This window comes from Lathamus discolor, chromosome 1, assembly GCF_037157495.1.
Source record: "Lathamus discolor isolate bLatDis1 chromosome 1, bLatDis1.hap1, whole genome shotgun sequence".
Classification (NCBI taxonomy): domain Eukaryota; kingdom Metazoa; phylum Chordata; class Aves; order Psittaciformes; family Psittacidae; genus Lathamus; species Lathamus discolor.
The window spans coordinates 87,041,306-87,054,086 of NC_088884.1; the positions used below are offsets into that span (position 1 = coordinate 87,041,306).

At 35.7% G+C, this 12,781-nt stretch overlaps 1 protein-coding gene across 13 annotated transcripts in view; it reads right to left on the minus strand.

The window, feature by feature from the left end:
* BLTP1 (bridge-like lipid transfer protein family member 1) overlaps positions 1-12,781 on the minus strand; it is a 114,419-nt gene that overhangs the window by 79,368 nt on the left and 22,270 nt on the right. For all 13 annotated transcript variants that reach the window (XM_065684624.1, XM_065684577.1, XM_065684645.1 and 10 more), the window contains exons 9-18: positions 9,717-9,796; positions 8,471-8,621; positions 6,385-6,541; positions 6,102-6,180; positions 5,183-5,274; positions 4,204-4,321; positions 2,936-3,091; positions 1,826-1,923; positions 681-859; positions 428-534 (exon numbers count right to left, since the gene is read on the minus strand). In XM_065684624.1, coding sequence (XP_065540696.1) covers positions 428-534; positions 681-859; positions 1,826-1,923; positions 2,936-3,091; positions 4,204-4,321; positions 5,183-5,274; positions 6,102-6,180; positions 6,385-6,541; positions 8,471-8,621; positions 9,717-9,796 — 1,217 coding nt within the window. The remainder of the gene's footprint in view (positions 1-427; positions 535-680; positions 860-1,825; positions 1,924-2,935; positions 3,092-4,203; positions 4,322-5,182; positions 5,275-6,101; positions 6,181-6,384; positions 6,542-8,470; positions 8,622-9,716; positions 9,797-12,781) is intronic.

Here is a 12,781-nt window from a genome sequence, read left to right on the forward strand (position 1 = left end):
GTGTATTTAAATATTTTAATCATAAGAGAACAGCACAACATCCACAGGAAAAAAAGCTTAGAAAGGCTAAGGAATAAGATACTGCCAAAAATACTGTACTTCATATTTAATATACCAAGTGATAGGTTATATTATGCAACAACCCATTTATGAGATCCACTTTGTTAAGGACAAGGTGAAGACAACTACAGAGAGTATCCTCTTTTTTCACAGGGAACTGGGACATGTTCTGAAATTCTGCATCACGAGATGTTGTCAGTTTTTAAATCAAACCTGGTGCACTCTACAGATTGTAATTGTCCCGTTTGACATGTAATATTACTTCAGTTCAAAATGAATTTCTGCAAATTTAAGCAGTTTGATCCAACAAAATCACAACTGTTCCCAAAATGAAACATGATAACAAGAAAAGAGTAGTGGCACTTACAGGACTGCTTTAACTGTTCATCTGCCTTCTGAGGATAAATTGGGTGCCATGAGTAGTCAATTGTAAACACAACACTCGGGACTGTCCAGCATTCGACCCATCCAGCCCTTTCAAAAAGAAACAGCACACTTACTTGAAGGACAACAGTTGCATTAAATATCTTTCATAAATATAGCTGGTTGCTTTCATCACAAACGAAATAAGGAAATATGAAAAGCCAATATAAATACATAAACATCACAATAAAACTCACTCTTCTTGAGTAATGTTCCTCCATTTGGGTTTGTCCGTTTTTTGACCACTTTGACATTCAGCAGAAATACAAGATTCAGGACTTATTTTATTAGGCTGACAATCTTTCACCAACATAAAAAGGGAATATTTACTAGGATGACAATCTGGTAGATACAAATGAAGATCAACATCTTCTCCCTAAAAATCAGACATTAGTATCAAAAAAGGTTAATTTACATCCACTTTATGCATAATGCTTATGGTGTTTGCATGTTCATATGCACCATCATCTTCACTTTACAGGCAAAGTGAGGCAAGAAATCTCAATTTTGGCATGTGATTGCTGACCACAGCTCCCACACAACTTAGCAATCTGTTAAACAAAGGGGCATGGCTTTTACTGGTGCCTGCTCTTATGTTGCTCAAGCCATACTGCAAAAGTTAAGTGACTAGCCAAGGCTGCCCTACAAACCAACCAAACCATACTTAAAAAACAAAATTATATAGATAAAACACTGATTTATTTGCTATCAAATTATACAAAATTACCAACATCATCACCAACTAGTTATTTTCAGTAGCAATAGACTGCTTCTGTTTCAGTGAAGTGCTAGAGTCTGCCAAAGAATTAGCTACATCTTTACAAAAACAGTTTATCATCATCACTTATTCTACAGAAACTCTTAAAAATCTGGAAAATGGCATTCCAAAAAGGCTGAGGGTACCCATTCCAGTAATTTGATTTTTAGCTTTGAACATAAATTAGATTTTCACATTTTCTAAATAAATGCGAACAGACTTCCAAGTGATAAGTACATACACAGATACACAGTCTAAGTAAATATAGTAAATATGCATACCGTGTGTACATATGTATGAAGCATATGTGTATATATATATTTAAAATATATTTTTATTTGTGTGTGTGTAATATATATATGTGCATATATAATTAAACCAGCCTATGACTGGATACTTCATATAAGCAATTGAAACCATTTACTTCAAGAAAACTGGTTACTTCAAGAAAAATTCTATGAGCCAGACGTGAAAAAGACTAATTTCCTTTCAGGAAAGAGTTTATTCAAAATCTGCTGACTGAAGAAGTTAGGGAAACTATCTCACATTTCTAAGACAAAAGGGGCAAGGAGTGGAAGAACTTACCCTTAAAGAGAATCTAGTACTGCATGTGGTTGGAACAAAGTCCGTGAAAGGCAGAGAGAAAACAATGTTCAATGTTTCTCCACAAGCTGCTAGATAAACTGAGACAAGAGGAAAAAAAAAAAATCTGTAAAAATTACTCCCTATTTTGTTCTTTTAACATTATCAAGCATACAGATAAAAATAATGAAAATATATTCAAGAACTCAAGATAAAGGAAATTGCCATTTTAACTGCTGTGTATTCAGAGTACATCATGCTAAGTTACCCTGAAAGTGATTACTCCCTACAGCTTGCCCTCCATAGTAAGGCACTGTACTTGGCAAAATGAAACCATAACCAGACAATAAAAACAACTGAACTATTATCTTATGACTAACTAATGCTTCACACACCAGTTTTTTGGGAAAAAAAAATAAAAATAAAAAATCCCACAACAAAGAAAACCACACTGAAAGTTCCTCAGGGTTGATGAAGTAGTGAGCATTATTTTTAACTAGAACACAACTTTGTGATTTTTTAATTCACTGTCCTCTTTCTATGCTGAAATTGTAAGATTCTACTACAGTGTAGACCACTGAGACACATATAAAGCAAAGTGCACACTAATCAAAGGTTTGGCTTTCTGAAATGTACCCCTTAGTTTTGCCTTTATTAGCAAAGAATATAGAATTAGCAGCCTTATCTCCTATTCTGAAATGAATAGAAAACAAACATTTCTGGTTGTATGGAGTTCAAATGGTATTTTTCCAATCTTACTTAAAAAATTTATTCTCAGGTTCATGTTTTCTCTTAGCCTACTGAATATATGTCAAGACCTCAGAGATGCTCTCTGCAAACTCTTATACTAAATCTTAGACTCAAAGGGTCTTAAAAAATGAAAGCTAAAAGATGATACAGAACTCCACTGTCCCTCAAAAACCATACACATTTGCACAAAGTAAGTTAGAACTTAAAACCGTTTTAGGATAGTTTATGCACATCAACAGTAGCAAAATGGTTTATCACTGAAGACACGTTTTTCTAGTAAAATTTTGTAATTACTGTTCTCTCCTATTTTGAGTGTATTTTTTGCAGTTTGCACTCTTCTTCCAAAGCAAAAAGTATTCTCACCATTCTCTTGTTGTTTGGTGGAACAGTCAATCCAGTTGTGCTGATTTGCTGCCCAAATCATTTCAAATTGATGAAACATGACTTTGAAGTTCCACATATAAGGAACGAATGAAAAGATATCAGGTGCGCTATCGCTGGACCAGTCTTGGATCAAATCTAAACCCATGTAAAGTAATAAAAGACAAGTCAGTAGCAGTCAAGAGAGAGATTTCTTCTTTTAAGCTTTTGGCTTTTCATAAATTGCCTATCTTAGTTGCTTGCTCCTTAACAGAAAAAGTAAAATGAGAACAATATACAGCATTTATTTCTCAGGCAGATATTCCACAAATACTTGCTGTGAGTCCACCTCCCATTTCTCACCTGCTTTTTCAGTTGTAAAGCCATAGGTTTAATGAAGTTTTCACGTTTAGTTTTGCTCAGTAGCAATGTTACACACTGACCTAAAAGCAATGGACTACCAACTGCTTTCCTCTGGTTTTCCACTCAGGTACTCTGAATGTATATGTTAGTAATATATTCTAATTCTGCAAAACCATGTTGTTGCAGAAGTTACTGTTAGCTTTGAATGGATAGGTAGACTATGCTGTGTACTGCAACTCTATATAGATAATGGCTCCAGCCTCATCAGGAGGATAACTTTATTAGCATGGCACTATGCCTGCACTAATTAACCCTTCCTCCCAGCAGGACTAATTAGCCCAAGCAGTGCCAGATTGATGGGGCTATATTCTTTCTACTACTGTAGCTGAAACCTTCAGCAACAGCTTGGTGATGCTGTATCACATTGTACTGCCTTGTGCACACATATCCTTCCTCACAGCCAAAATCCTAAGGAGCAAATTACTTTCTTTCATCATCTGTCAACCACACAGACATGACCTAAAGCTTAAGTAGCTGAAAATCAGTCAGCCAAAGAGAGATTTCAGAGAATTCAACATTCTAGGTGACAAATACTAAACAAGTCAATAGATCTGATAGAAACAAAATAATCTGAAAATTAAGATCATTTAACATAACTGCAGATCAAATTTAGTTTAGACGTTAGAAAATTAAATCATTTGGTATCTCCACTCAAATATAAGAATATTGTGTACTAAGACACTTACAGGAAACAGAAAACATCAGAAACTTTGTCCTCAAAAATAATGACTTGTGCTAAATACCTGAAATCAGAGTACTTGACCTTGTACACCTTTGCAAAATTTGAAAAGAAATTCTAAAGAAAGAATATTTAATTTGATATGTATTTTATTTAGTAAAGTAGTTACCTGTAAAGAAGCTTTTCTGAGCAAAGATAAAATGATAGGTTGCTTTATAAACCTCAAGTTCGCATTGCCATGTCTGCGGCATGTTCCATATCCGGGGGTAGCTGGCATTAATATGAAACTGTGAACAAGATATAGAAGCACCAGAATTACAATTAAAGCATACAATCCTTGACCCTGTAGCTCAGCAGTTTTCACATGTACTCTGCTGAATAATTAAAACTGTTTTCCTGCTGGGATGAACAGAAGGCCTCTCCAGTTCTTTAATAATTTAATATCTCTCTCTTCCACTGCTTGAAGGTCAAGCATTAGTGTATTAATTTATCTGGAAAGGTATATTATGAAATTCTGATACATCTGTTGCAGTAGACATACCATGCAATTTATAAACCTAAGGTTTCATTAAAAGCCTCACTGTTTACAATACATTACAGATAAAATCCCTCAGAATATAGTATTTTTCAACCACTGATCTAATGCTCATATTTAATACTAAAAACATCACTAATAAAAAACAGTGAGAAAGGTAATCTACAGAACTGAAGTACTGCAGAAGTTCTGCAAACAAAAGAATAATGCAGTATTAAATCTGTCTCAACTAGTTTAAGCACTCTGAAGTATTTTTAAGTACTTATGCACTCAAATTCTGTAGCACAGCTAGCGAGTGTAGTAATTTATTAAGGTAAAGCCTATAAGACATGGCTACGTAATTAATGAGGCAAGACTTGTAAGTGGTACTCCAATCCCTCCACTGCTTTCATAACACACATAAATTATGTTAAGTCACTGAAAGTTACACACATGCATAGTCATGTGTATATATGTAAGTTTCTTACATAGTAAGGTTTTGCAAAATACATTCAAAAGGCATATTTCTGTACTGTTTAAGAATCCAAAGAACTGCTCCACAGACAAATAAATGTGTTTTTTTATTAAAAATCCTCTAGAGACTGAAGCTTTGTGCTTATTAACTCAAACGTACAGCTAGCATTTCAGCTTCCAAGAGAGTCCTGTACTGCATACTGCTGGTGGCGTCAACATGTAGAAGCTGCCCTTTAATTGTAGGTGAATAGCCTAGCACACAGAAGATATAAAACACAGTCATTCACACATAAGAGTTAAACAAATATTTACATAATTCTTACCAGCAATTTCACCATTCCACTAACAATCAAGAATTATCATAATAGATAATACTAGAGATATAATAGATAATCATAGATATTATAATATCATAATACTATAATAATTCTACCATCTACTGTTTGTCAACAAAGAGCTTAACATGTTCTGCCTTGACATAGCAGAGGTGACAGAATTCTTCTTGCTGTGTCTGGAAATGCTCAGTTCTGGAGATCTTGGCTTAAGTAACAGAATAAAACTCAAAATGCCAGAAGGAATCAAGAGAACAAACAATTTAGCAAAGGTCTTCAAACTAGCCAACAAGATGAGTAAATACAGGTAACATACATATAACTTTACACTGATCTCCACCTTGGATTTTGGAATTAATTTTGTTTAAATTAACTAGTACTATTTTTCAGAACATATCTCAGCATGATTCCACTACTACACTAATCCTATTGAAGAAGGCTTCCTGCTTTGAGCTGGGAATGTCACCTGCTTCAATAGATACATGTTTAAATGATACATTGTCTAGTAGTTGAGGAATTTGTGTTTCCTAACCCAAACAAAACATGATGGTAACTATTTTAAGTATGTACATACTTTAATATCTTGCAATGAAATGTATAAGGAAATACTTTTTGTTCTTTTACATAAGAATACATATCTCACAGTCTTGAAGGAAAACACTATAAGACATTGACACACATAGTCATTAAGATAATTGTTCAGAAAAAAAACTTTACGGAAACAAATTAATCTTGACACTAACTCACCATTTTCACCTACTGTCATGGGAATATTTATTTCCAAATATGATCCTGCACCAACATTTACATGTACAGCATTAGTTTCCTGTATTGTAGGAAAAAAAAAACATTCCAAACATTATTTCTAGGCATCAGTGTACTTTCTGCCTCTGACTGAAAGACAAGTTACCTAGCTTTTAAAACCATACATCTGCAAGAAACACTTGAGACAAGTGAAAACATGCACAACCAACAACCACAGAATAATTACACAGACAAATTATTTTCTAGATGTGTTTTCATTATTTACCCTATTTTTGGTAAAAAGTAAATCGATGGTGGCATCTGCAATAATATTCATCCGCAGTTCAAAAGCAAGAATCTGTCTTGGTTTCCCAGGCTGAGCAATTTCTGAGACTTTCATAACCTGGTAGTCTGGTGGGAAGAAAAACTTCCACAGGCAATCCCTAGTGGGGAGGAAGAAAAAAACCAAACACACAAAAACAAGAGAGCTGTTTTTATTCACAGAAGAAATACATGTGTATTTATACATATTTATGCATCTATTTGAGTCAATTATTTTCCAGTTAGGTGAGTTTTTACACAACCACTGGATGTGATAAGAAAAAAATGTCTGTTTAAAATCATATGAGCCTTCCAACTCATTACTGAAATCTCAAAAATTTTCCATGACAAGAAGTGACTTTTGGATAAAAGCCATGAACGGACAGACCATAAATGATTCACAACAAACGTACTTTAATTCAGATGGCAAACAAGCTATGTCTTTCTTCTTATTCCTAATCTTTAGTTTACAAATCTACTACAAAAACATAGTAGCAAGTAATCTGTTTATCACGGAATTGCTATAGAATCACAGAATTATTAGGGTTGGAAGGGACCTCTGAAGATCATCTAGTCCAACCCCAGATGCTTTGGTTTGTACATAAATAGTTGACCTAATGCCCAGCTGTAAACAAAATACAAAATTTTAGTACCTCAGAATGAGAGTGACAAAACCTACATTTCTGCAAACTTGTGTCTGAACATGTAACTACATGAAAGGAAAGCCATAGTGAGGAAGCACAGATAGCCTAGCTTATACAGATCTGAAGGAGGTGAAAGAAAGTCTTTAAGGGGGGTAGCAGTTTCCTGCACCCAGCACCTGACCACTGTAGCAGCCTAAAAGGTTAAGGGGAAAAAAGGGAGCAACGCAACCCCCAAAAACCACCCCCCCACACACCAAACACCACACAACACACTGTCCAAATCCTGGGGAAACCCACGATTTTACCTTGTGACGTGTTAAAGATCAGTATTTGTGGAAGCTTCTATATGAATGGAGAGTACCAAGTTCACAGAACTACCAAGTCCACAGGACACTACAATGTGTCCTTCTAAAATGTTGTGGCACTTTCCAAAATTCTATCTTCTGTCCACAGCACAATGTGAAAATGTTGCCAAGCATGTATCTATAAACTCTACACACCCTGAATAGGCACAGACCACCTTCCACATAGCCAGTTAAAATTATAAAAAGCACACCATCGTAGAGTGAGCTTTCTTGGGAGTATTAAAAATATCGTTAACGATTCACGGACTTAATGTTCCTAGCAAAGGACTGTTCTGGAAACTGGCATTTTCTCTTAAATTCTCCAAGATACTGTCACATCTAATGACTACTCTGTGGTCTGCTACCCTCACACTTGTAAGAGACAGCTAATCATAATATTTTCACAGGAGAATTAATGGAGGCCAAAAGAAGTATCAATCTGTAATTAACAGGGGAAAAGAGGGAAAGCACTTGTACTTTATAGTCCTCTACTCTCTAAACAATCCCATTGTCCCCACCAGAAACAATCAAGCGCAAAACATCAAGGGCTAAGTGAAGAACAGTAGTAGAGCCCTGGCCTAAAATTCTGTCACTAAAATACCTGGATAATAAATACTTTTGAGACTGCATCAAGAATTCTGTTTTCCTAAAGCAGGAATAAACAATTCCCCCTCATTATTTCTGTAGCCAGATTTGTACTTCTATACAATTTGCTCATCAATATATAGGGTATTCCTATCCATGAGCTAACAGGAGCTTTTCAAATATAAAGCAGCCACTATAAGGTTAAACAGTTAGGTATCTAACACTTGGTAAATAGTAAAACTAGTTTTTTCACAAAAAATAGGAGCATAATTTATTAATTTAATAACAAAAACCCACTGAGTGATACTAACCTTGGAAGGCCAACAAGATAAACAACAATGAATTTACTAAACCTAAACTCCTTCTATTTTGCCTGGTGTGCCCCATACAAATTAGAAGTCTGAGACATTGCATACTGGAAACTTCAGAATGCTTTCTCAGTAATAAGAGATATTAAAGATGTAAATCATGGTAATACCTCTGCCTATCAGCCCAAGGTCCATAGTTGAAGTCTGTTCCTTTTCCACAAACAATGTCCAAACCCCAACATGGTGGTAGATCCTGCAACTTGCTGTCTTCGTTGTTTGATTCCTCATCATTACTTTCCTCCGTCTCCTCTGGCACAAGACCTATATTACATAATATAATAAACAGACTATTAAAGGAAGCTGTTTCAAATTAGCATGAAAAATGTTTACTAAGCACATGACAATTAATATGTCCTTATGTCAGTTTTAGTTGGGACCACTACAGTATATAAATATCAAGCCACAATTCAATGCAGACTCCTGGAGTATATGGAAGTAAACATAGGAAGAACAGGACCAAATGTTGTTCTGATTTCCTGAAGCACTGCTCACTGATGTCAGGGAAATGCTGACATACACAGCAGTTTTGTCTTTTAAATATGCTTTGCATCAATGCAAGCTTTCCTACATCCACATTTACTTCCAAATCCTACATCTAAACCAGGTTTCAAAAACTGTCACCTATCCTACCAGTATGCATCATTATTGAATGTGTTACTTTTGTTCAAGATTCAGGCAACACTTTAAGTGGAGTCCAAGCAAAAGCTTTTGCAAACTGAAAGAGCTCCAGCAAAATAAATTGGTAATATAACACACCAGATTTAAAGTGAAAAAGACAAACACCACAATATTCAGAAATGGATGCATCAAATAAATTTCCCAAAACCTCCCGTAAGTGTTAAATATAAATTATCCCCATTCCTGAAGTACTTTTGAAACCTACACCATTTATGATTGCAGCTTAAAACACAACTTGTTTCAAGAACACATACCAAGCTTAATTGCTTCTATGTTGCATATAGACTTGCAGAAGGCATTGCTGACAGAGTACCTACATGATATAAAACTACTCGCTGGTAAATACATTGGTTCTACATACCCAGTTATTTCATCTATGAAATTCCCCAGACCTTTTACATGAAACAGTTTAGAAGTTGAACACAGCTCAAAATTTCACTCCCTTCTAAATATGAAACAAATGAACTTTGTTTCCCCTTTGTTTCAGTGGAATTTTAGCTCATTTGCAGAAAAAATAACTAACACTTTTATTGGCTCCAAAACATTACAATAACTCTTTCAGCATAGAGATTTTTCAGCATTGAAAAAAAGCAGAAGAAATTGCCTAGCAAGTCCAGACAATAAACATGTAGTCTTCAGACACCTTAAAATTTTATCTTTGTATCTAACAGAAGGTACCTGGTTCATCCATATAATAATAGATATCAACATCATTGGACTGCATTACAACAAAACCTTCACCCATCAGCCTTGGTGGTCTGTAAATGGAAAAGAGTGCAAAATAAAGATTAAAAATGCACTGAGATAAAACTTTATGAATTCAAGTAATTTTAAATGCCCATGGCAGGAGGGTTGGAATTAGATTATCTTCAGGTCCTTTCCAACCCTAACTATTCTATGATTCTATATGAAGTATAATGAAAGAGATTACATAGGTCATGCTCACTTGTCGCTTCTTAGTAGTACATATGTAACCATGGAACCATCAATAATACTGTTACCTGTATCATGCAAGCCAACAGTGTATGTGGTACCTGATCAAAAATGTTCTGTGGGCAAGATTCAAGTTTGGCGCGATCCCAAGACACCAGCTCCACACATCTACATAGGTCTTGCTACCTTCCTTGTCTGCCAGGCATTCGTCTTTTCCCACCACCAGAAGGGTCAACAGAATAGACTGAAGTGCCTGAAACACACTGCAGTCTGTCCTAAGTAAGCTAAATTTGAAGTTCAGGTTATAACCTCAGTTTTTCTCCTTCCCTCCCTATCATGCTGCAATTCCTAGTCTATCTGCTAGCTCAGACTGAATGAACTCCTGAAAATAAACACTGAATATTCAAGTTTATCTGATTTCAAGTCTCTTATCAAAAAGGCAGCTGTCATATTGCTAGGTTATATCTACCCTGATGTGCAAAAAATATTTGATCATTACATTATTATTATTGCTACATGAAATACCTTAAAAATTCAGTTAACTTGAGCACAAAGATACCAGGTTCCTCTCCACAAAGACATTTCTCAGGTACTGCAAACCACAACCAACTACAAAAGTTTTACTTTCGAAGTTTCTTTCCATTGAGAATTCTTTTCTCCTTGTCCTAAATTGTTCTTTCAGCTGCTAATTTTTCTTTCTAAAATAGCACTCTAAACCAAAAGGACAAGACATCTTCAGTAATTAGACCATTAGCTTAAAAAAAAAAAAAAAACCCACCAAAAAACCCTGTTCTTCCTCAGTAACATTTCCCACAATATAAAAGGATCTAAGTGATAGAACTAAGACACAAAACACTTCTTATGCAACACTTTCATATCAGTATATTGCAATCCCCTTCTTACAGTGTTGCTACATGTTAATTTATAACATTTTATAATAATAATAATAAGTACAATGTAAAAGTTATATTTTACTGAAAGACAGTTTTGCCACTTTTGTAAGTTTTCAGTTCTTTGCAGAAAAAGAAAACTCCAATAACAGAAATACAAGGTCTAAGAATGTGACCTGTTAGAAGAATGCTGCTCATTTTACCACAGCTCTTTACAAACAAGGAAAGCTTGGAAGTTATGGGAGACAGCAGAGAGAGCTCACATACTGGCAGAAGCTCTTCAAAAGCAACAGAGCAGGAACCTTGAAATCAATTTTACTTTGACAGTAACAGCAGTGAAAAATTAAGTACTTTCTATTCATTCCCAGTTTTCCACTTACTTCCTTTTTTCTGCCTGAAATTGAATTGTTTCAGTAGAATTTTTTTTTTCATTTGTAGAAAAAGATAATTTATGAACTTGAGATGCAATGAGATGCAAATGGAGCAAGATGTGAAAAAAAAAAAAAGTTTAGTGGTTCAGCTACAGAAGTGGGAGGGAAAGCATTTACAGAGATCTAAACTGTAGTTCATGGGAAGAGCTCACTTTATTCTGCCCACACTCCACAATAGACACAGGCAGGTTAGCAGGACTGAACAGCACACCATGGCACAACAGCATGAGTTAGTAACTTTGGCCTCTCAAGTTGAGCATGCCACCAATAGGGTCTCAGAGGAAACCTCTCTGCTTTGTAATGCAAAAGACGAGAAGCTCACAACATAACCAGCCACAAAACTTAAGAGCCTGACAGTATCTTCCTTAGCCAGCACAACCATTTATCATTGTCTGACTATACCCCCAGTGAGGCACACTGTAGGGCAAAGGCTGCATCTTGTTTGAGCAACTCAGCATTTCTCCATGAGGGTCAGGCAGTCTCTGTGCAAGCTGGCCTGTCTATGATGCCAAAGGCTTCTCAGTCCCTGCTGCCCTATCTGGTGTGCGTTTTGTTCTGTGAAATACAGGATCCTATATCCATTTCACATAAGTGCATTACCCTCTCTAGTAGCACAGACTACATAGGTCTGACTTGGAATAATTAATAACTTTGTTTTAATTTAAAACACTATCTTCAAGTAGAAGTTCAATGAAGAGTTTTAAAGCTAAGTCTTCTTAAAGATGAACAATTGGACTTAACTCCTCAGCCTAACAGAAACTGTCACTCAGCTGTAGGAAAAAGAGAAGGATCTACAGGAAAGCTTTAACTGCTGACAGAAAGAATGGCCAAATCCATTTGTCAAACACCCACTGCTGTATCATCCTCATCACCTTTGCCATACTCCACTTTCTGGAGGAAAGCTACAAGGTGTTATACTAATGGAAGTGGAGGGAGAGGGAAAAAAAACCCCCACCACCAAAACACCACATGGTAGCTAAATACCTTTCTCAGTCCTTGCCCTCCAATTCTTCCAGTGTACATCTAGGTGGTAGAACCCTAGAAACCCCACCACAGGCCATTTGCAAGTCAGATAATGATCATGAATGATAATGAGATTTTCATCATTAAAAATTATTTCCTAATATCCATCCTAAACATCTGCTTTGCCTGCTGACTTAGCACAGGTTTTTTTTTCCCTTGGGTTTTGGAGGATTTATTTGCAGAAAGTGATGGGAGGTGTTGAGATGTCTGTCTGTAATATAATAGGACAATTTTCAAGGTGTTTTTTTGATGTTTGTATTGATTAGTCAATCTATTACAAATTTCATCAAGTCACTTAGCTGGTTTTTGTATGTGCATTGCCTGCAGGAATTTCTGAAAGTTAAGATACCCAGCTTAATTTTTTAAGCCAAAGCAGCATAAAAGGACACGCTCTAAAGATTCAAACATTCCCTGTTTCCAATGAACTGGGTCATTTGTTGAATCCACACAGTAAATTAGGGCATGT